Consider the following 25010-nt stretch of genomic DNA (forward strand, 5'->3'; position numbering starts at 1 on the left):
CCCCCCCCCCCCCCCCCCCCCCCCCCGCCACTGTTAACCAGGAACCCTTGGTTCAGGAAGGTAAGTTGCCCGAGGTCCATTGGCTACGCACAGGAAAACGACTAGTGCTGGCTCCTTTATAGTGTGGTAAGAATGGCTTTTCCCTGGATAGAATGTCTTTTTTTTTTTTTAATTTTAAATTTATTTATTTATTTTGAGAGAGAGAGAGAGAGAGAGGCAGAGAATCCCAAGCAGGACAGCACAGAGCCCAAGGCAGGGCTGGAACTCATGAACTGTGAGATCATGACCTGAGCTAAAATCAAGAGTCGGATGCTTAACCGACTGAGCCACTCAGGTGCCCCTGGATGGAATGCCTTTTACCATATATATTCCAAATGTCGTGTCTATTATCACTGCTAGTAACTGAGGTGCGTGCCCCAACCGACAGCCTAGCAATAAGACCTTGTGCCTTGGTTGGCTTTTGAGGTCATTTACCGTAACCCTTATTTGGAAGTCCCAAAACATTGGTCTTGACTCACTCGTCAATCTCAAGGCGCTTTTTGGCTAATCTCCAAGTTAGTCTGATGTGAGGGGATTATCGCCTGCGTGAAGTCAGAGTGGTCAGCCACACCTCGTCCCCTTCAAACTTCTGACTTAGTGAGCTTCTCTCTGGAATCCTGGCTTCTAAGCAGCTTGGCAACTTTACTCACACAGCCTCCTACTGGTCAATTTGCTAAAAACTTGGCTATGCTCTCTGCTCTGGAAGGAGAAATGGGAATTTTTTGGTTCTTCCATTTCTCCAAAGACGGAGGCGCTAGGTTTCTGGTCAAGAGGCGGGGGTGCTAACCTGTAGGTTCAACTGTAGAATGTTAACCAGTCTGTCTTTCTTTATATCCCCTTGGCCCCTTACCGTTCTTCCCGCGACCAGGCAGAGCGCCTTCGGCCTTTGCAAGGCTGGTGTCATTTTAGGTGACTGACAACGTGAAGTTGAATGATGGAGGGACTGATTTGTCATCGTTGTCCACAGCGCATGAGGTGGCCCTGAGCTCTTACCACTAGGCACTGTAAGATCTCTGCCAGAGGTTTCTTATTTGATTTCTCGGAAGCCTTTGTGGCTGCATTTCAGCCAGCCTGGACCCCTAGCGTCATTAGTATGCAAATATCTTCCCCCAAATTGCCTAAGGGATGCCAGGAAGGATAGTCAGCAGCAAAATGGAAGGAAGAGGTGTGCAAAGAGGAAGTTTATTGCCAGGAGAACGTCATGAAGTTGGGGGAAAGGGTACAGCATCTGAAAACACCTGAGTCACAGGTCTGCTCAGGCAGAATTTCCTCTCGGCAATGCCAGATGCCTTCGTCTTCAACTTAGGGTGAAAAACCACTTTTCAAGTAGAATTTGTTGAGGAAAATCATGGACTGGTAGTTCATCAATTGTAACATGTACCACTCTGGTGGGGGATATTGAGAATGTGGGAGGCTGTATTGGGGGGAGGCAGGGGATATAACAGATATCTGTGCAGTCTGTCATAATTTTGCTGTGAACCAAAACTGCTCTGCAAAAGGAAATCAATTTTAATAAATGGACTGGAGCTAGGCAGACTTTTAAGTGAACTTTAGATTTACCGCTTTGTAGCTGTCTGATCTTTATTCAGCTTAACTTTTCTGAAATTCAGATTCTGTGTTTATAACTATTTTAAGGGTCAATTGAAACAATAATGGATAATAATAGCTTTCATTTCTTGAAAAGCTACTATGTGCTGGACAGTTACTTTTTCAGTCCTCAGAGTCCACCGAGATTATTATTCCCACTTTACACATGAGCAAATAGACGCAAAGAAGGCAGGTGACTTGACTAAGGTCCTCCAGCTGATAAGAGGCAGAATTTACATGTATGAAGTTCAATGTGACATCGAGGTTAAAGATGTCTGTTTTCTATAAGGCTGCCTGCTCTGCTCCTCAGTAGCAATCAGGACAGTTGTGAATACAAGATCGTTCAAGTCATGTACAGCACTTAGAAAATACCGGGTTATGGATCCTACTATTAACCCAGACCCCTCCCCCTCCATCCTACCTCCCCACCACCATAATCTTTCCATAATCTGCTTCCTTCGCATACACTCCACGCAAGACTGGCCTATACTTGACGTTTAGCAAGTTTTTTTGTTAAAGCTTCTCTCCTTTTATTCCCTTTCCTACATAAACACCTGTCCTCTCATAATTAAGGACTAATTCAAAAGCGTTATATATGTCTGTTTAGCAGCAGTTGACAATGATAATTTAAAAATATATAAAAAATTATGCCATTTTAGAAATATCAGCCAAGAGACAAAGTAGGGTCACAGCAATCAAGATCTCTTGAGAACTTTGGAGAGTGAGTTTCTTGAGTTGGGTTTGTGACGGTACAATAAAGAATTTCATTCATTCATTCATTCATTCATTCTATCCGCCAACCCCCAATATATGTATTTTGTACCTTTTCTGTGTCTGGGATAATTATATATTTCATCTTTAGTTTTGAAAAGTTCTTCTAAGATTCTTCACCAAAACCAATAGATTTTTTTGGTGTGTATGGTTACCTGATCTAACCTGCCCCTGCCGCACCTGTCCTGACACTTCCTGAGACCCAGACTCATCTTATGTTCCCTTGCAGTTGGTTGAATCATCACTTCTTGCTGATGCTCGGCTTATGCTCGGCTATTGCCGACACTCACTTGTCTAGGCAACGTGGCCCCTGTGCGGCTGCTTCTAAGCATTTGCTACCCCTCACTTCACCCGAGTCCTTCCCTTTTTCCCAGTGACTTCGGACCAGCCTTGGTTCTCCCTGGGCTTTTCCCTTCCACGGCTCCATTTCCTGGCAGAAATGCCAGAAACCCAGAGTTAGATTACGGAGCAATGGAGGTGCAGGATCTGATCTAGTCACTGGGCCTTTGAATAATCACCAGGGCAAAAGAGAATGGATACATTTCTGTTCCGAGTTGCAGACAGGAGCCACTGCCAGGTAAATGGGCTACAAATAGTTGAAATTCTAGGGAAACCTGTTTGATTTATCAACAGGCTGCTTTATAAAGTACATTTGGGGTGCAGTTCTTTAGAACATGCAATGTTTCACCCCTTAAAAATGATACTAAAGACGGTAAGGCAGGGGCGCCTGGGCGGCTCAGTTGGTTAAGTGTCCGACTTTGGCTCGGGTCGTGATCTCTTCGTTCGTAAGTTCGAGTCCCACGTTGGGCTCTGAGCTGACAGCTCGGAGCCTGGAGCCTGCTTCGCATTCTGCGTCCCCCTTTCTCTCTGCCCCTGCCTGCTCGCACACTTCTCTCCCTCTCTCTCTCGAAAATAAATAAACTTTAAAAAAATTAAAGAAAAAAAAAGAGATGGTAAGGTAGAGTCAGGAAAGGAGCATTTTACTGATCTTCACCGTGTCCTGGGCATTCTGCGGGGCACGTTAGACTCACAAATGTATTTAATCCTCACACCCATCCCACGAGATGATTATTGCTTTGTTGTCTTTGACCCACGTGCTCTGCCAGAGAATTGTTACTGTGCTCTTGCTATGTTATCCTCAACGTGCAAGTTAGGAGGCAGGCTCAGGAAGGTGAGATACATTGTGAACGCTCAAGGTGAGATACATTGTGAACGCTCACTTAGCTGGGAAGAGGGATGTAGCCTGGGAATGAGGGTTGCTGCATCACTGACAGTATCACCTGCCAAACTGCCCCGAGCTAAGCCGGATGCTGAGCATCCTCCGGGGCGTGAGTCCTGGCAACCGGGGCAGGACCGCGAGGCAAGGAGCTGGACGGAGAAACCAATCTGAGACAAAAATCCTTCCTTTGCACTCTCCCTCCCTTCTTTCTAAATCCTAACCCCTGCCTCGGCGAAGTCTGCCAGAGAAAGGAGGCAGGCAGAGGCTGGGGCTCGGATGTCGGAGGGTCTGAGTCGGAATCCCAGCTGCACTCCTTATCGGCTGAGTGTACCTGGCAATTTCCATTTACCACCCATGCTTCGGTTCCTGCAGTTGTACAGTAGGGATGATACATGATGTGAGCAGCTTCATTCATTCCCTGAACGGCTGCTATTGAGTAATACCATGGGCTCGACGCCATTCAGGGGCCTGGGAGATAGAGCAGTGAGCACAGCACAGCCCCTCCTCAGAAGAAAATGATATGAACTGGAGAGGAAGGAGAAGAAGAAAAAAAGAAACAGGGAGGTATTAAGGAGTGAGAGGGAAAATACACATGAAGCACTTAGAATAATGCTTGGCATGTGGTAAGCACTCAATAAATGTTAACTATTATTCTTTTCCCATCTGTGTAGCAATTTGAAAGAAAATAAACCAGTGTGCCCAGGCTCTCAGATAGGGTTTCTTTCCCCAGATGCCTCTTCCACTTCTAAGCCCACTGATTTTTCTAGAAACCTGAGAGCTTCCACGGCACCCAGGCTTCGTGCTGTGGTCTCGGGCCTGGAGGGAGGCTGTCTGTTCGTTGCTCACTTGGCTGTCTCCTGCTAGTAGGTGTGAGCCCTTTGAGGGGAGGGACCGGTCTCTCAATCAGCTGTGTACTCTGAGGGCCTGCACGTAGTAAGTGCTCAATAAATATTTGTTTTGGGGGGGAAAGAAGGGGGCGGGGCGGTAGTTTGTATGTGGAGCCAGGCATTGCCCGGGTGCTTTTATATTCACTGTGTTTTACTAAGAAAAGCCTTGGCTTTCGGTATGGTGATTGGGAGGAAGCCAGAAAAAAAAAGAGACCCCAAGATTCATCTGCCTGAGCGGTTGCTTTTCTGGAACAAGGGACAGACAGCATCAACCTTCAGTGGCCCTTTAATTACTCTTGCCAGGACTGAAGGCTCATTCCTGACGCCCGCCAGTGTCAACGGCTTCATGTTGTCATAAGCAGAGCAACTTAACGGGAAGGAGAGAGGCTTGCAGTGTTTCTGCACCGGCCAAGCAGCAGGGGCTGCGAGCCCCTCCCTCCCTTCCCTCATCTGACAGACAGCTGCAGAGCATTTCCTCCTAAAGTCTGCCAGTAACCAGTCATTCTCTGGAAAAGGATTGTGCTTCAGATTTTTTTGGGGGGGTGGGGTGGGGTGGGTGTGACTGGGCGGCTCAGTCGGTTAAGCGTCCAACCTCGACTCAGGTCGTGATCTCACGGTTCGTGGGTTTGAGCCCCACGTCGGGCTCTCTGCTGACAGCTCGGAGCCCGGAGCCTGCTTCGGGTTCTGTGTCTCCCTCTCTCTCTCTCTCTCTCTGCCCCTCCCCCACTTGTGCTCTCTTTGTCTCTCTCAAAAATGAATTAAAAAAAAAGTATTTACGGCACATGGTGTAAGACATAGAGCACGAGGCCAGGTATGATTTCCCCTTTTGAATACGACACTCTGCCTAATTCACAGTTATAGGAGCCCCCTGCCCCATCACGATTAACAACGATTTTAACTGCCTTCAACTGGGCCAATGTTCAAGTGTTTTCTGGATGAGCAAGAGAAAGGCTCAACCCAAGACAAACAGTTCACATGGATAGTTTGCATTCTGCTGGACTGCTCTATTTTTAATAATCATGTTCATAACAAGGCAACGAGACTGCCCGTAGTCTTAAAACAACTCTCAAGAACCATCCACATGCATGTGATGGGTGTTTCTGCCGCTGCGTGTCCCTCTGTATCATCTGGATAGACCCATGTGGCAAACACGTATCTCATGGGCATATTTGCACAGGGCAGGGCCACCAGTCGCACCAACCCCTTTTTGAGTTAATTATCTCTAAAAATGTACTCCCCTTAAGCTACTTGTGATATGGTGGTTTCCGTTTGTAAAATCAAATTCTTAGAAGAGCAAAGAGAGACAGGGAGAGACAAAAAGAAGTTGAATGCGTTTTACGTGGAATGTAAACCCTTTTGTTAAAAAATGTCACATTGTGTTCCAAAGTACATTTATGAAATCTCCCCAAACACGTCCTCAAGAATTAATTCTCATCCAGTTTGCATTAACTCATTTATCGAATTGGAATTTGGTCCCCATTTGAGGCAATTAATTTGAAGAGTGACCACACGCTCGCCCACCCGCCTTCTAGAACACCCACACACATATGCTAAGTAACAAGCGAATGGTGACTGGGTTTTTCTTTCTTTTTCCTTTTCCTCTTTTGAGATATTTTCCGTTCTTGCCTGTTAAATAAATGATCCGTCTCTTTGCAGGATAGCGACAACCTCTGGTGGGATGCATTTGCCACTGAGTTTTTTGAAGATGACGCCACCTTAACCCTTTCATTTTGTTTGGAAGATGGACCAAAGCGATACAGTAAGAAAGCAGTTTATTTTTCTAATATTCCTTTTTTTTTTTTTTTTTGCGCCTGTAAGAAAACCACAGGGGTCGTCAAAGAGTAGCACAAGGCTGACAGGCTGACAGTATCCTCTCCGCTCCTGACGAGGCTCTTGCTTCCGATCAAGGCATTGTCGCCGGGTGGCAGGCAGAGTCGGCTGTGAGAGCTTTCCTTCGAGGCTTACAATGTTTGGGCACCTGCCTGTTTAGTGAGCGAGACAAATACGAACCAAATCACCCAATGATAAGTGGGAGCTGGATTGAGGAGTTTCCATCCATTTCTTTCCTGTGACCCTCCTTTATCCTTGACAGCTGGCACTTGAGACCCAGTGTTCTGCTTCTGAAGGTTCCTTTAAAAAAAGAAATCTTCAGTCACTGTATCAGCCACATCCTTCTAATTTCTTCTTATCAATTATCTCCGGTATTTATTTGACAAGTGCTATCTTTTCTTAGGGGCAGGGGAGGCCACAGCGGCTTTGAGCATACAGTTTGGGATTAGTGTTGACAGAATTATAGTTCCTTGTCTTTCCAGAGAGTGATAACTCTGTAAAGATCCTCAAATTACTGCCTGTGGCACCTTGGGTAACAGCTGATGTGTCCTGATTAGGTTCAGCTAACTTGTCAGAGATCAGATTTGCTAGTTGTGCTATAAGACCAAGAGGCAAAGATACATCAGCACAGAAGCAATTAACGTCTGGTTAGATCAGAAAGAGATGTGTTTTCAGAAATCAGCGTTGCACGTATGAAAGGCTCTGTCAGAGGATAAGACATCCCGAATGTCACAAAGACGGAGACGATGGAACCAACCACCGTATGTCTGAACAAGTCAATCCAGAGCACTGGGCAATTGTTAGATAATAAGGCTCATGATAAACATGATGAAAAGGTCTGATTGTTGCTATATGTATTTTGAGGCTGCTAGAGCGTTTTTGTTTTTTTTTTTTTAACTTTAGAGGAGTTTGGACAACTTAATGGTATTTGGACTTATTCTGTGACGGGCTGATTAATTACGCTAACATATGCATGGTGATTTTGCCCAATGGCAAACTGGTGACGGCAGGACAACTTGAGCTCGCTGCCCAATTGGAACTCATTGCCATGAGCATCTCTTTAGACTTCTTTGCTGTGGGCTTTTAAGGGCATGGGCATTTCCAGTAAGTGTTTTGGGTGAGGGGGGCTGTGGGTCTGCCAGACAGCGGGCTGTTTCAGAGTCATTCAACTTACTGACTCCTGTCATAAGCACTGGTGAGCCCACCTCGTGGGGTCCTGAAGAGTTAACTCGCTTTCCTGTGTGTGGGTGCCCCCAGGCAGCCTCACGCCCTGGAGAGTAAAAGAGTCCGGTGCAGAGAAGCTGCTGTTTCCGAAGTCCCGGGAGATAAATGAACTCAGCAATCCAACAATTACTCTCTCCCCAAAAGCCTGCCTGATCAATGGTGAATAATTTCGAGCCGTGCAGTCGTCCATCCTCTGAGCCTTCTTATTTTCTTTTGAGGCGTAAGCTCAGATAACTTCAAGTTATCATTGTTTTATGTTCCTGTGCTTTTTCCTTTTTTTTTTCCTTTATTTTTTTTTTATTTCTATTTTTTGTGAGTCCATCAGAGTCTGCTCAGGGAACTAGAATTACAGTTTTGAAGCCTGTACTAATACAGCAGGGGCTCGATCTTCCCTTTGCCCACCATCCCACCCCAAACGCCATTGGAGGGTAAGGCACGATCAGTATCCGTTTAAGATCTTACTGATACCCGTGCACAGGAGTGAACGCCTGACTCTAAGCCATTGTTGTCCAGGTTCCTTTGTTTCCGTGAGCCAAAATATTTCCCGAGCAGAGAAGGGAAACAAAGATGATTGACAGTTTGGAGCGGAGTCTCATCAGCTGCTTTGCTGACAGCCTGGTGATGTGCACATGCTGCTGATGTGCGGGCAAGTGACAGCTGATTGACAGCCCAGGACGGGGAGACAGGGAAGATGAAGGATGCTTAGAACGCCTGACGCACACTGTTTATGCAGGGCTCTGAGCTCTGGCGACGCCACATTAACCCGTGTGTGCACCAGGCGGTCCGTGCCAGGTTGGAAAAACACCTGCCGGCCCTGGACTGGAGGTTACAGCTCTTCCTTGAAGCCTCCCAGGGAGCTGACAGCCTTGCGTTTTTGGGAAAGAAAACAAGACTTGACTATTACGTTTCTATATGTAAAGAATCGCCCCAAATTACATTTATCCTGGGTACCAAGAAATATGCCAGATGGGGTTTATTTAGCCCTTACTGGAAAGAAAAATTCCTTCTCTCTTCGCATCTCTATGCATTTAGAGGGTCCCTCTGGCTCTAAGGTATCTTATCTCCAAGATAGAGTAAATCCTATGTGTCTGCTTATTTGTTTGGTGTCTGTCACCATCCTATTAGAATGTCATCTCCCTGAGAACATGAGCTTCATATTGTTTATTGCTGAATTCTCAGATTAATACTGGGACTTGTACATAATAGGTGCTCAGTAAGTATTTGTTGAACGAATAATTGAACGAGTAATGGACATCTGGGGGGAAGTTCATAACACCAAACAGAATGTTGGCCAAACAATTCTTTGACCGAGATCACTGTTCTTTGTAAAATGGGAAGAACATGATCCACAGCACTCCGTTGGTGTTTTCACATAGGCCATAGGATATGGTCTGATCTACTTGAAGTGAGAGGGGGGAACCAGTGAGATAATAATTCAGGAAATCATTATGCTTTCCGAGATCTATTACTCTTTCTCTCAGAAAGCTCCTCTGTGTTCATCATGTTCCTTCAACCACTCTAGTCCTCAGCGCTTTCCTCTCCTGAGGGGGGTGGGACTCCCTCCCCTCACCCACCCCCCCACCCCGCCAGGGTGGGATATGGCTGGGGCAGGTGGAGACTGCTGATGTTTTCCTGGAAGACTGGGGCTGGGGGCTGAGGTTGGTGTGGACGGTGCCAGGTGGACAAGATTACCAGACCGTGAAATTGAGCTGTGCGTCCCTGCCCCTGCCTTGTGGAAGGTTCAGGGAGGTGTTTCTTCAGCAGCTGGAGAAGTGGGCAGTTCCGAGAGGGAGTTTTCTCCCTGGATGACACGGAATCTCAGGTGGGCAAGAGAGCAGGGACAAGCAATTCCTTCTCTGTCAGCAGATCGGTAGTTAAAGACTGTTAGAGCTGCAAAGCGTCTTTTCCAAAAATGGAAACTTGGTCCGGAGAGCCCCAGCTGGTGAGTCACTGGGCCTCAGGCCTTTTGACTCCAAAGTCAAAGCCAGGGCACCTTTCCTTCCCTCTCCATTTCCTATCTCCGCACTGTCCCATAGCTAAAGGGAAAGGAATGGATTTGTCAATTCACACGTTCCCAGGAACATAAATCACAAATAATTACTGTGGCTTAGTTGACAGAGGAGGCAAGGGAAGCGGAGGACTGGGGCTCTCAAAGCCCCCTGCACACTTACTTTCTAATTCTACATCCCGCGGGGTGTGTGGTCTCCCTTCCCTAAGTACAGAAGTGATCCCCCTCAGGTTGATCACTCCCGGGGAGCCTCCAGAAAGCACTTTGAGTCCTCCGGCCCTTTTTGAGCACGTCGTGGAGTTGTGTCCCGCACCATTCTCTCCCTCTGTGACCGTCACAAACACCCTTTGGGTAACGGTATGGTAAGCCCCTCCAGAGACCTAGGCTGTGCCCAGGTCCACGCTGGCCATGGTCTTCATCTGTTCCCACTTCACTCAGGAGATCTCTCTTTGCTGGGAGAGATGTAGGGAAAAAGTGCTCCTGGCTCTCATGACATTGGAGAGCCTGGGAGTTAGCACCGTGTAGCAGAAAGGGCAGGAGGGTCCCATGTGAACATTTTTGGTTGTCATATCATGCTTTGATGGGTGGACAGAAGCTCCATTTCCTCATCTGTAAGGTGTAATACTACCATCACTGGCTTGGGGTGAAAATTAAGTGAGATAATACAGTCCAAGAGCCTCAGACCATTTGAAACACTGACTGTTATTCTTCTTCTTAAGTTTATTTATTTATTTGGAGAGAGAGAGATAGAGAGAGCGCACATGTGGGAGGGGCAGAGAGAGAGAGAGAGAGAGAGAGAGAATGAGAACCGCAGCCAGGGTCCACACTGTCAATGCAGAGCCCGATATGGGGCTTGAACTCACGAATCATGAGATCATGACATGAGCCGAAATCAAGAGTTGGAAGCTTAACTGACTGAGCCATCCTGGCGCCCCTAGCACTATTATTATCTATAACAATGCACGGCCTTGGCATTACTGTAGCTTCTGTGCCTTGAAGAGGCGTGCCATTGGGCAGGTGTTTTTCAAGTGGGCTCAATGTGCAGAGACTCACAGGTCAGCTGGGAGGTACACGACCTCACTGATGGGCAGTTTCTACTGAAATGCCGCATTGAAGAGACTATATCCTCCCCAGCTTTCAACTACACACATTCACTGTTATTTCTGGCATGGAGATTATGTTCAGGAAGGGAGAAATAGGGCAAGGGTGATTGAGAATGTGTGGGGCTTTGTACCTCTGGGGGCTGAAGACTCCAGACGCTAAACCGGGTGTAGGTTGGTATTGCCTTGGACATTAGGGAAAAAAGTGACGTAACTACTAAGTGACCATCGTGTTTCAAGGCACTTCTCATCGGCCCGCTTTGCGAGGAACAGGGTTCAGGCAGGGGCTTTGGGTCTGATACCTGAGCTCAAATGTGGCTTTGCCTTCTGCTACTTGTGTGGTTTGGTGTACATCACTTTCTAAGCATCAGTGGCCTCATGTGAACGGTGAGGGCTTGACGCAGTGATGTGTATTTCCAGCTCCTTGAAAATGTTTCTTAAGTAGCTGTCTTTTGATTGACTTCTAATGTGTGCCTTGCTGAGTCTAGGTTGAGATCCGAGGCAATTCAGGTACAATTGTCATTAATCCCTTAACTACTATTTGCAATTTGGGGCTGGGGGGCCCAGTCATTTTCTATCATCTACTTGTTATTTCATCCTGACTTCCGTATTCTGTCTGGACTAAGGATTTCTGGCACGACTACACGTTTACACAGTCACGTTAGCCAAACACTGTTGTTTTCCTCTCTGTGGCTGCTGGGGGCACATCTCACTCAACAACAACAAAAGAAAATTGTTCTAAGACATATCATCCTCCATATCATTATTTTCTTGTTTTCCTCAGCCATCAAGTCCCAATGATATTGTGAAGACCGGCCAGTCGGCCTCTCTGTGGAGCCATTTCTACACTTGCTGTTTCTCCTTAACATTTTCTTTCTCACATCCCTTTTTTTTTTTTTTTTTTTTTTTTTTTTTTTGCCATTTCTCGAAAGCTCTGGTACCATTGCAATATGGACTAAGTTCTTCAACGTTGTCTTGTAATATGTGTTTTTATGTCCTGTGTATTCGGATGTGTTCCCCCTAAGGTAGGGAAATTCTCTGAGGCTCAAGTAGCTTCACTATCTCTGCTTACTATCTTTCTCCTGCTTTTTATTGGTTCACCTCATCCAGCTGTGTTTTTATTGTGCTTGCTGTATAGGAATTCTGAAAGCATTTCCCCTCTCTCCCCAACTTTCTCTTTCCCCAATATCATATTGAATGACTAAAAATATATTTCTGAGAAAATCATTCCTCGAATACATGCATAGGCATTTTGACACGGCATTTAATAACTACTGGGGCACAGACGTGGCCATTTTGAAAAGTTACCTGCAAAGAGCATGCACTACAGCACATGGGGAGAAGGGATTTTACAAGGCGAGAATCTGTGCCTGTGTATTTTCTATGAATAACACCTCTATAGAGTTCACCTGGGATCTAGAAGGCACAGGTTTGTGTAGCTGGGACTTAAAAACCCTGTGCTTTCTCAAGAGATGTTTGTCAGCTAGTCCCTGGGATCTTCCTCAGTCAAGTAATTTTGTTTCTCTGAAAACTCCTCTTTAAAAAAAAAAAAAGTTTATTTATTTATTTTTGACAAATGGAGAGAGTACGAGTGGGGAAGGGGCAGAGAGAGAGAGAGGGAGAGAGAGAATCCAAAGCAGGCTTCGTGTTGTCAGCGCAGAGCCTGACATGGCACTTGAACTCATGAACTGTGAGATCATGACCTGAACTCACATCAGACGTTTAACTGATTGAGCCATCCGGGCACCCCTGAAAACTCCTTATTTAAAAAAAAAATTATGGTGGTAGAGATCAAAATCATGGACTTTGGATCCATGCAGATTCATTTTGAGTCTTTGTTCCCCTATAGCTGTGTGATATAGGCATGTGACAGGATGTTCGGCATGTTGCATAAACTATCTTCACCTCTGTTTTTTCACATGCAGCATTAAGATAATAATAATGCCAACATCAGAGAATACTTGTGAAGATTAAGTAAGATTAAATAACATGTAACTTTAGCTTAGTGCTGCCCACGGAGAGCATACGATAAATATTTATTGTATGAATAAATAAATGGAATGAAAATAGAGGATAATTCTCATTACTCATTCAGTCATTTGGCACATAGCAGGGAAAACTTGGGATTTGGGCAGATCAGACCCGTCTTCTTTCTATATGGAAACCTTAAGAATTTTAAAGATCAATTGGGAGAAAAACTGAATGGAAGATGATGACTTAAATAAACAAGACCTAAATTATTACAAGTGTGACCTGTCCAGTGAAGGGTGAGATTTCCATCCTCTGTTCTGCTCAGGGAGCAAGGAAGTGTTGAGCGCTTGGGCGCCTGGGTGGCTCAGTTAGTTGAGCGTCTGATTCTTGATTTTGGCTCAGGTCATGATCTCGTGGTTGTGAGATAGAGCCCCGCGTTGGGCTCCACAGAGCATGGAACCCCGCTTGGGATTCTCTCTCTGTCTCTCTGACTCTCTGCCCCTCTTCCGCTTGTGCTGTCTTGCAAAATACATAAATAAACTTAAAAAAAAAATTAAAAAAAACCCTGTATCTTACGGAAAAGAATGCACCCACTCAGAGTAAGCCTTGATGGTAAGTTACTGGATGGCTCTGGCATTTTTGTTTCATACGAATGTGGATGTCTTTGTCTCAGAAGACTCTGAAAAAATGCTTTCCTTTGCATGGAGCTGCACTAAATGGTTTCTGGATGACTCTAGCCTCTGAAGTTATGATTTTAGCATGTAGCCCTTTTAAATAGCAGTCTTCATTAAGCTGGCAAGATTTGGAGTAAATTAAGTTAGGATGAAAGCAGCCTTTCATTTGAAATACATTTGCTCCTGCACTCATTCCTTGATTCATTCATTCAGAACTCAACAAGTGTTTGCTATTTGCCAGACATTGTCATAAAGAGGCAGTCAATTTTTGAAAGGAGGACCGTTCATCACAAATTTTTCCATTACTTTTGATTTCATTCTATTTAAAACTCTTACCTTAAGTTAATACAATCAGCTAAGTAGCTCAAAAAGAAAATATTCTTGGGACATTAATACAAAATCTATGACTAGCTATAAAAAAGACTTAAGAGAAAGCTCACAACTGATAGATGAACAGACTTCTGAAAGGGAGAAAAAGAGACTAAATACCTTCCCGTTTGTGGTTCCAAATTGATGATATCAACAGTTGCAAATAGGAGGTAACAATAGATTGAGCAGACATTACATTCTCTCTCTTCACCAATAAATAAGTACCATACTAACGGTCACGTGAGCTAATGGACCGAAAAGTGTTTTGAATAAATTTCAAGTGCTATACAAGTTAAAGGTATAATATCATTGCATTTATAATTGATCTTTAGGATTTGGTGACTTTTAATTTTCCCTTTATATGTCAAACTGTTAAGAAACCTGGGATGATTGTTGGATCTTTCTTCATAGGGTTAAAATTCACTGTCAAATACACAGACTTGAGGATGTTAGGCCTCTGACTGCCCTTAAGAACTTAGTTGGGAGGTCTGAATGAGGTACTAACTAGGAAATGGACATTATATGTTGTTTTTGAGACTCTGTGTGACTAAGATATCTATGGGATCCTGGCACGTGCATTTCCTGATTCTTGGATACATTCCTATTCCCATGTCCTTCCTATGGCTCTCAGACCAAGATGGCAATACGATCTAGAGGGATAAATGTGGCCATGTTTTTCGTTATCACAATGGCAGGAGGTGCTAGTGTTATTTATTGTCTGGGGGCTAAAGAAAATAAATATGCCACATAACAAAAAATTATCGAGAAACATCTCACCAAATCCTCTTTACCTCCAATTTACTCATCATCTTAAAGACAGTGTTGCTAGATAAAATGTAAGTACACAGACGTAATGCTTGGGACATATTTATGCTACATAATTATTTGTTGTTTATCCAAAATTCAAAATTAACTAGGTATCCTGTGTTTTTCTTTTTTAAATCTGGGAGCCATACTTGATCCTTCAAGTATCCCAGTTTATTCTTAGATATGAAATCTTGATAATTCCAGAGCAGCTCCAAAGCAATGTGAGCATGACTCAGCATATGAAAAAAGAAAAAAAAAAAACTCTAAGAGATTTACCTGTTCCTGTTATTCACAGTGGTCTTGCCTCTGTTTATTTTCAGCAAATGTACTCACTCACCAGCCCCACCTAAAGAATAAAACACCTCAGTAGAGAGTGGGAGTGCAGGGTGAAGCCTGCCTAAATTTAAATCCAAAGTCCACCTTGCAGGCATTCCACAGTTGACTTTGCCAGCATTTGTGCAGATGCTGGGCATACATACATGAGTGTGAGAATCGCCTGTGTTAAAGGAGCTTATAGTTTAACGAGGGAGTCAGACACATAAACAATGAACTCTAATGCAATACCATCAACACTGGAGGAGTAGGCGGAGCAAAAGTACCATGGGGCATTGAGAAGTGAGTGATCAAATATGCTTTTAGTGAAAAAAGACTCAGGCTGGCAAAGACTTTTTTCTAAACTCCTAAAACCCTTTGTTTCTTACAGCCGTGACAGAAACCATCATGCCACAATACCTTGCAAATATGAGGGTTTCAGAATGGATTGAGTGAATAATGTAGCTCTGGTCAATAGTACAAATATTACTCAAGGGGTCTGATTATTTAGACCACAGACACATTATTGCACATATGATTTCCCCCTGGTTTAATACGTTTCTATCATCACAATCTCAAGTTGTAGCAACTCATTTTGTGTCATGGAGTGACAAAAATTTCAAAGAGCAATTTGGAAATTTAGCCACAAGCAGAATAAGGACTTGAGATTCACATCTACCCAACCTACAACACCAGGTTGATTTTTTTTTTTTCCTTTAATGCTTTGGGCTATGGGTTGGTAATTTCACTACTTGGTTCGTCTGCTAATCTATTAAGTCTGATGGTACCACCAAATTTCATAGAATAAGTAATCCTTAGCAATGGTTAACTAGGTACATGAGTCTCATTGAGTGAATCTTAATGGACAGAATTTCAGTTGAAACACTTATTTATCCATTGAACATTTCTCGAGGACTTTCCATGTGTCATCTTCCTGTGCTCTGGCAGTAAGAAGACAAATGAGCAACATCGCTTGCCTTGGAGGAGCTAAAGGTTTAGTGAACTATTGTTTGTAGGACTTGACTGTTAGCAGGTTTTAGCCACATCTTTTTAAATACATGCCTTCCGCTTTTGATTGTGAACTTGTTCTTAATAAGGGTCACCACTCTATTTTTAGACTCTATATCCAAATGTGATATTGGTATATTTTTAACATAAAGCATTTTGAAAACCCAGTGTTAAGCTGGGATGTGTGCAGTGTTTCCTTCGTATGACTCTGGCTTGTGACGTTCTTGTTCAGTGGGGTGAGCTTATTTAAGCATCTTCCCCCCTATCGTCACATTTGTGCTGTGTTTTCAGGCTGTGGATGCACCTTATTTATGCAAATGAAGTCAAATAGAGGATTTGTTACAGTCGGGATAAATTAGCATTCTTCTACAACTGTGTTAAGCAACGTTCAGGTGGATTTCATTAAGATTGTAGAGGGTCCATGATTTTTAGATCACCTATCATGGTGTGTTTCATTATTTATTGTTTAATCAAGGTAGTCATGTTGGAATATCTGAAATCAGGAGCTTATAGAACCTGGTGCCTTCATGTAGTTTGCTTTTATTATTCATTCTGAGAGAATGAGCTTCACGCAACTATCATGATGTACTTGTTTATTTTTATGAAGTTGATCCTTTCCCAATTGGTGTTGTCTTTAATCTACTCTCTGATGATAGCTTCCCTGGTGCAACATGTATCTTTGGCTTTTCAATAAGTCAGGAAGACTTCAAACTGACAATTGAGGCTCATAATCATTTTGAAGATCTGTAGAAGGAGGAAGTAAGGTCACTTGGGAGCGTGGCAATAAAGCTACTCCTTTTTTATGAGACGAGTTCTCCATCTTACCTGGAGTAAACAGAGCCTTACGTTATTGTTACAAACTTTTCTAAAAGTATGTGTGTCTTACTTCATCTTGCCTTTGAATAATCTTACTTACGCGTTGATCGTTCATCTTCGTTTTACTTTGAAAAATACATTATTTGCTCAGCCAGGTTGGGTTAGTTACCTTGAGAGCAATGAAAAAACAAAGCATTCTTCCAGAATCCTATCAGAAGGCGAGCCTAGTCAGTCATGTTGGGGTGGGTACTGCCTCACACATGCCCATGGTATCTCTGTGCCGCCCCTCTCTTTCCCTTCTGATGGTTCTCAGTGAAAGAACGACTGTTCACGTGTTGTGTCCCGGAATTAAGGCCAGCTTTGAAAATAGTTCGAACGTGGAAGTTAGCTACCTGAGAGATGTTAAAATCCACCTGAAATTTCCTCTGGAAACGTTTGTCATGTTATACGTGTGAAGTAGGACCCGCATTTGATGACGCCAGCTACGTTTATTCACGTTTTGGTGGAGGTATTTAAGAAAGTCCAACTTTAATGTTGAAAAAAAAAATAGTAACGGTCAACTTTTCTAAGGTTGCCTGCATCAAATAGCAATGTTCCTTTGCTTATTTGTTTCTCTTCAATAGAACCATAAGAGAAATGATACCTGGTATCTGACTGATTATGTAAACAAACTGCTAAATATACCCTTAATCGTTCTTCATGCTTCTAGACACTGTACCCAAATGTATTTCCTATAAAACGCTTTAGTACTTAGAGATCTATCTTTTTTTTTTTTTTAAAGATGGGACCCCAAATCAGTAATTATGAGAGTTACTTTTCAGGTTCACGGCAATGAGGCCACTGTTTTTCACTTGATAATTGCCTTGATAAACTAATAGACCAGCGCCATGCCTTATTGAAGAAAATGGTCCGCCGGCCCTGTGCAAGCCGGCCCAGCTGTGGAAATATTAAAAGATTTATTAAATCCAGGCTCATTTTCAGCATTGCTTCATCGGCATTCGTTATGGAAGTTCTCGAAAGTAGTGTATTTCTTGTGAGATATTTGTAGTATCTTCCTGAGGTCTCTTTGCATCTCTTGACAGTTGGCATTTCCACTGTGTTCTTCCCATTCTTAGCTCTGAGCTTTGCTGTAACCAGGGCACTTAATTGGCACCATCTGCATTCAGAGCCTTTGGGAAGAGGAGGAAAGATGACCGACCCTCAGGGACACAGGGAGCGCATATGATACCTTTTCTCCTCCTACTTTCCCCGGTTTTGAATTGCAATTTTATTTATTACTTCTTTTTGGAAAGGAAATTAAAAAAAAAAAAACCAAAAAACAAAAACAAGACCCTCTAATATTAGCTATGGTTTTGTTGAAAAAGAGACACAGATTCTAATTTCTAGTCCAAAATAAGGAGTTCTTGCTATGGTATTATCATTTGAAAGAAAAATGAGCAGATACTTAGTGGATTCTTGTGTTGGCATTTTTCAAATGTGTCCAGTGGTAATCTCCTGGGCTGGTGAATGAGTTCAAATGACCAGCGTTCTGATAATGCTTTGCAGTTTATAAAATTCTGTCATAGATCAGGACCATCTGTAAGCCCATGGAGGCTACTCGTCTCCATAGCCTCTGTGCCTGCTGCTCCAGGGGACAGAGAGGACGTCTGTGGTAAATAGTGGCTAAGCAGGACTGCATGGCAGCGTCTCATCCCATCCTTACTACGTGCCCAGAAGCAGGTGTTGGATTGACCATTTGTACCGCAGAGGTGAAGAAAGTGAGGACCCTTGAGTCTCAGAGCTCGACTCTCCTGCCATAGAGGCCCGCGTTGTGGACCTTATCCTGCTTCTCAGCACCTTTTTTAAACGGGAGAGAATCTTTAAATGTCATCTGTTGGATGAAAGAAAAATAATCTAATTTCTTGCTCTGGATTCTGGAGCCTTCTCTCCTTCTTTCCTCATCCGCTTCTCCCAGAAACAGCACAGGTTAAGAATAATTAGTTCTTAATGGCAAATGCATACCCCCAGCATATTTTTCTCATCATAGTTAAGTGTGGATTGCTTAAATCCCTCCAACATTGCTGCTACGAAGCTGACATTTATAAATTTTCTTTTTCAACGCAGTATGGGATCCTCCATATGTCTTCCATAATAACTATCTATGTTTTCAGGGAATCTAAAGATTTATTTCCTTCCAAGTCCTTGTTGCTGGCATTTTCTCCAAGCCTTCGAAACTGCCAAGAGATGAACTTCAATTTAGGGGAACTGTTACATTTGTCATTGTGAATTTGCTAAACTTTGGATAAATTTGAAGATTTATGCTTATTCCCAAATGGGCCCTGAGAATATCTTTGAAGCTCAGAAGTTCACGCTTGACTTCCTTTTCCACTGTTCTAAGTAAACGAGTTCTTAAATCTGTGCCGTTTCCCTGCCTGGGCTCTGGGTCTCTGTCATTGTCTCAGCCTGGCCATGTTTGGAGTGCCAGGAACTCACATGTGACTCCCTTCTGAGGTGCGGGGGAGGAGCGTCGTCTCCTTGCCTTATGCTGTGCAAGTTGCACACTCAGTCTGCATTTCCAGGATGGTCTGATTAGAGAGGACTTTACAGTAACCCCTCGTTTTAAAGGCAGATAACCCAGACTGTGAGATAGACAAGCTTTAGGTATCAACCTTGTCCTGCAATAACCATCTGACCTTGATTGTTACATCTAAGATCTCTGAGCTTCACTATGAGCCTCACTGTTTTCATCTGTAAAATGAACATAATGCTTATCTGGCAGTGATATAATGGTATTTGCAAATAATATGTATGCAGTCCCCGGTACATGGAAGTTTACCAGCGAGAAGTAGCTATTATAATGATTATTCATAGACAACATACCAAGAAGTTTACTTGGCTTTGACTTGTTCAAGGGAATCCAACTGGTTAGTGATAGAGCCAGGATTCAAATTCATGTCTCTCGATTCTTTATAAAACACAAGAGTCTACCTAGTGACTAGTTAAAACTTTTACACTGCTTTCCTTTTTTTTTTTTTTTTTTTTTTTTTGTGGATATAGTCTTGAAGTAATGTGGTTTCTAGAGACCACATATTGCCTAATTTTCTTCTTTGAATCATCTTTGAAATCTCTCAAAGCCAACTGTAATATGAAAGTTCAATAAACTCATTGAATTCAATGATGTGCAAAAAAATTGTAGACAACCTATCTGATAGGTGTTTTAGATGGCTATTGCAGTATATCAAATTATCACAAATGTAGCAGCTGAAAACAAGACACATTTATTATTTCACATTTTCTGTGGGTCAGGTGTCCGGGCACGGGTTAGCTGGATCCTCTGTCCAGGGTCTCACAGAGTTGAAATCAAGGTTTCAGCTGGGACAATGATCCCGCATGAGGCTCAGGGTTGCTGGCAAAATTCAGTTTCTTGCCATTGTAGGACAGAAGTTCCCACCTTCTTGTTTGCTGTTAACTAGAGAATGTTTTCAGCTTCTAGGAGCCTCCCACTCTTTCCTGGCACATGGTCCCCTGCACAACGTGGCAGCTTGTTCTTGCAGGACCGACAGAATTCTCTCTCCCTTCAACTCTCTCTGCCATTCCACTCGCCCGATTGGGTCAGGCCCACCATGACAGCAATCTCCCCTTGGATGAACACAGACTCCTCTGTTTCGGGACTTTATTTACATCTGCACAGTCCCTCTACCATTTAATGTAACATATCTCGGAGTGATATAACATAGTCTCAGGTCTTACACTCGAGGGGAGGCGATTTTGCAGGGTACGTACATCAGGGAGCGGGAATCTTGGGGGCCATCCTGGCATTCTGCCCACCAGGCATATAAGACAAGTACATAGCTATGATGCAAGGCTTCCTCACAAGTGTCATCAAACAAGTATCAACTGCCCCGTCAAGCCCACGAAGAGAAGTTATTTCTTGCAGGGGGGTGGGGGCTGCTAGGCCTGGCAGAGACAATGGGTAGAATTTGGGCAGAGGTCATGGTGAGCGGTGTCAGTGAGGAGGGAATAGAGTGAAAGAAGCACATTCCGAGGGACGCAAAGAAGGCAGTTTGGGGAAATGATTAATGGTCTGCTTTGGCTTCAAAGAACTTCTCCATGGTTTTCAAGAGGCTGTTGGGTTTTGAGTACACGAAACCTATAGAAAATTGGAGGAGGGCTGTCAGATTCCATGAGTGTCCTTTACTTTTTATTGTACTGACTGGTCCATGAGGGGGGATGGGCTGACCGTGTGTCCTTTGTTTACGGGCTCCTCATCCTCTCTCTGGGGTCACCGCCCTTCAGGGCCTGGGAACAGTTACTTCTTCTCCACCCTTTCTGACAGAGAATTCTAAATTCTGAGGCATCTACTGTTCATAAAATGCCATTCTCTGGAGGCCTGTCCCCTGTGTCTAGAAGCAGGATGGACAAGTCTGCAAGCATAAGTTCAATTCTGTAAACCTACACATTAAACCAACTGGAGCCCGCTGTAGGTTAAAGAATCCCAAACCACGCTGCGTAAGAAACAGCGTGCTTTTTCATTCGTGTGTCTGTTCGATAAATACGCACTGTGTTCTTCTGGGCCCTCCTGTCTGCTTTTCCTCTGAAGATACAGTAAACGAGACAGCCATGGTCCCTGCTCTCATGAGGTTTATAATCTAGACTCTGGTATCTAGATAATTCAATATGATTTAGACTTTAGATTCGTGAGGGACAGAGAGCCAATAAAATGAAGATACATTCATTCGTCTTTGATTTCAGTTGTGATAAATGCTGTGACCAAAATATATGGGATGCCATGAGAGCAAATTGGAGACTTAAACTGGTCTCCACAGAAGTGGCTGTAGAAGGCAGGCCAAGCTAAACCTCCCTGAGGAAGTTACAAAGGGTGAACAGAACCTAGGAAAGTAAGCGTACCGGGGAGAAGAGACCAATTAGAGTGACCACAAGGGTTGCCCTACATCCATCAAGACGAGGTGAAGAATTTTTAAACTGGGGATAGAATGAACCATCCTGGGTGCTTTCCGTGTCTTCCCTGCCTGGTGTCCCAGCTCTCATCCTTCACGATCCACCTCTCCAGAGGACTAAATTGCTCCCTTCACTCTGTGCTTGTGACATGTGGCACATGGCACCAGTCATGGCCTAGCTCTCGTAGTTCATGGTTATCTGTTTACACGAGGCTCAGGTGGGACCTCATTGGAGGTGTCTTCAGACAGTGATCACAGTCTTTTCATCGTTCCTCTCCAATACCTGATACTTCACCTGACACCGCAGTGGGCACTGAATAGTATTTGTTGAATGAATAAACCGGAACTAGTTGGGAGTGATGGAAGTTAACATGCTGATAGGCTGTCACGCTTTAAAGGGAAGATCTTTCATTAAAAACAGTGGTCCAACATGAAATGGTCTGCCTCCGAATGAGAGGCAGAGCTCAGCATCCCCGGAGGCAACAAAAGTCCCATGATTCTGTGTGTCTGAATCAGAACTAAAATAGAATTGGTAAAACTCGATGATAACTATTATCAATTATCAAATTATGTTTTTGATCCTGATCAGTTGAGAACGTTTATGCGTTTTCTTTAAAGGGCTCAATTTAGGCCCACAAGTAGCCTTTTTGATTGGGAGAGTCCTTCCTGGCCATATATTTCTGAGTTGAGCTATGCATTTTGGTCTCATTTCTGAATGTTACATTTGTGATACAGGAGATAAAATTTTTTTAAGTATACCTAAGGTTTCAGCGATTACATTAAGGAAATAGTTCAAGTAGTTATTAGAACGGAAAAGTCTGTCAAACTATGAATGAATATACACCTGTAGGGCAGAGTAAGAAATCAAGACAGACAGAATAATTGCGTCACTTAGTATAGAAGAAAAACATGCATTCATGCACATTGAGAAAAAGTCATCCCGAACGCAGCTCTCCAAGGGCAAAGAGAATCCCAAGGAATGGGTATGCTCCAGAAGTCCATGAATTATATTAGGCAGGTATCACGTTAGCATGAGACAAAAATCAGACTGATACATGAAGTTCATGAATTAGTACCTGACATGCTGATTTTAGTAGCAGGAAAGGCAAAGGATATCGAGGGGCAATCAGATGAACAGCTCACACTATTGGATGCCTGGTGGGATTGATCCATGGGCAAAGAACCAAAGATCCGCGATGTAGGTAAGCAACTGTTGCTAGAGACAGCATCCTGATAGGCACCTATAGACCTCCACGACTCAAGAGGCCTGTTTAGGGCAGGGTAAGCTGGGAACATAACCAAATGCAACAGGATGAAAGAAGAATTTCAACAGTTAAGCATCCACAGGAAAGAAATGATGGAAACTGTCTCTTAGAGAATCCAGAACAAAGCTGATTTCTTTCAAATGGAGATGTCATAGTTGAGTGCTACTCCAGCAAAACCGAGAAATAGTCATCGAGGTCTTGCAATAAAATCTGCGGTATCTCTTTCCCATCTCCATCCTAAGTTTTAAATTTTTTATTGCCATTAATCATATGACTTGAACCATGTTATGGCATGGTTCCTTTATTTCATATTTGAGGAACCGCCCTCATGTAATCTAACAAGTGACCACATGCTTTTACCATGCATTTTTACTATAATTTTTAGAAGTATAAAAATTTGAATTCTGATATAAAATATAATCGACTTCAGTAAAAAATAAGTTGCTTTAGAGTACTTTAAAACCACAACAGTTGACTCATTTTTTTTTTTCTTTTCTGCATTGTACTCTCTGTCAACTCCTCCAAAAAATTTTGTGCAAAAGAAAATTTAAAATATTTAGATCATCAAAAGGAGTTTCAGAAACTGATGGAGCGGGGGTGGGGGTGAAGATTCAAGATTCTAAAGAAAAATGATTTTGAGGGTTCCCTAGATTGGTTTAATTAAAGAAAAGCCCAGTTGAAAATTCCACTTGGAAGAATTGGAAGGCTGTCTGTCTCTCTCACTATTTCCCTCTTCCTCCAATTTTTTAAAAAATTAACTTTTCATTTCTTCTCCTATCACAAAGATTTTTGGACAGATAATTAAAAGGATAGAGATTTTCCCATTCTGGAGAAGTGAGTTCAGAATTTTTAGCTGCCCCCTTCATCAAAGGACCCCAAATTTCTAGAAATATCAGCCAGCATGAATTGAGAAGATTTGCATAAACTACGGGTAAACAATCCACGATGAGAATTTATTCAATATGGGACTGCAAATGTTATTTCATCTATTTGCATATTCATTCATTCTACACTTAACACTCCTAACATTTGTTCAATAATTTGCCAAATGTTCTCTGTCTCCTTGTACTTAATACATATGAACTAGATTTTCACGTCCCTCTGAGGACACCTCTGGTAGCCTTAAAAGCCTTTATAGACTGTTTGAAAGCAAATACATGTCTTTCCATTTGACATAAATAAATCTGGATTTTTTTTATGTGTGTAGCAAAATACAAATTAATGTTATGTAGTGTAGGAATAAACATCAAAAGTCATCAAGGCTGGTGATAGTCTTGAGTTTTGGGCAATATATCATATGAAGGTTGCGGAAAAATAATTTCCAGTGTTCAAAGCTCTTTGTGTGTTTTATCCTTAAGCACTCCTCTCTCTCTTCCTCTTCCTCCTCCTTCCTCTTCTTCATTTTTAGAAATATAACTGTCATTATTTTGGTCTCACAATGACAAAAGTTTTGGTGGTGGGAGGTCGGTGAGGAACAATGATATAATATGACGCAGCTAATGGAATTACTAAATGTTTTCCCAATGTTCTATTTGAGCAACATGCCCCATTTATAGATCCCTCCCAAACAGCTGATGACATCACACATTGATACCGCTGGTTGGATATTCTAAACGGATCCCCCAAGTCCTGTACTTCTGACTCTATACCTGTCAGCTTAACTACTACACTTAACTATTAAACTAAGTTGAAAGTAATTTTGGATTAAAACAAACCCATTTCAATGACTCTAGGAACTAGTGGTTTTCAACAATTATTGAATGACCATAAGAGATAAATCCTTAGTCTAAAGTCCCTTCTTTGAGAAATAATACATTTGTTAAAAAAAATCAGTGATATATGGTCTTTGAAGACAATTTTGAAAAGAGAGAAAAGATGTCTTCCCTCTTTGGTAAAGTGTCTATTCATGTCTTCTGCTCATTTCAACAACGTGAATGGAACTGTAGAGTATTATGCTGAGTGAAATAAGTCAGTCAGAGAAAGACAGATATTATATGTTTTCATTCATATGTGGAATTTGAGAAACTTAACAGAAGACCATAGGGAAAGGGAAGGAAAAGTAAGTTACAAATAGAGAGGGAGGCAAACCATAGTAGACTCTTAAATATAGAGAACAAACTGAGGGTTAATGGGGGTGGGAGTTTGGGGGGGGTGGGGAAGGTGGGTGATGCGTATCGAGGAGGACA

General features: G+C 43.0%; 1 protein-coding gene across 11 annotated transcripts in view; it reads left to right on the forward strand.

Annotated features, from left to right (window-relative positions):
- LDB2 (LIM domain binding 2) overlaps positions 1 to 25010 on the forward strand; it is a 382503-nt gene that overhangs the window by 135075 nt on the left and 222418 nt on the right. For all 11 annotated transcript variants that reach the window (XM_040487424.1, XM_040487429.1, XM_040487427.1 and 8 more), the window contains exon 2: positions 6160 to 6262. In XM_040487424.1, coding sequence (XP_040343358.1) covers positions 6160 to 6262 — 103 coding nt within the window. The remainder of the gene's footprint in view (positions 1 to 6159; positions 6263 to 25010) is intronic.

The sequence above is a fragment of the Herpailurus yagouaroundi genome, unplaced genomic scaffold, assembly GCF_014898765.1.
Source record: "Herpailurus yagouaroundi ecotype Mexico unplaced genomic scaffold, PumYag 28, whole genome shotgun sequence".
Taxonomy (NCBI): domain Eukaryota; kingdom Metazoa; phylum Chordata; class Mammalia; order Carnivora; family Felidae; genus Herpailurus; species Herpailurus yagouaroundi.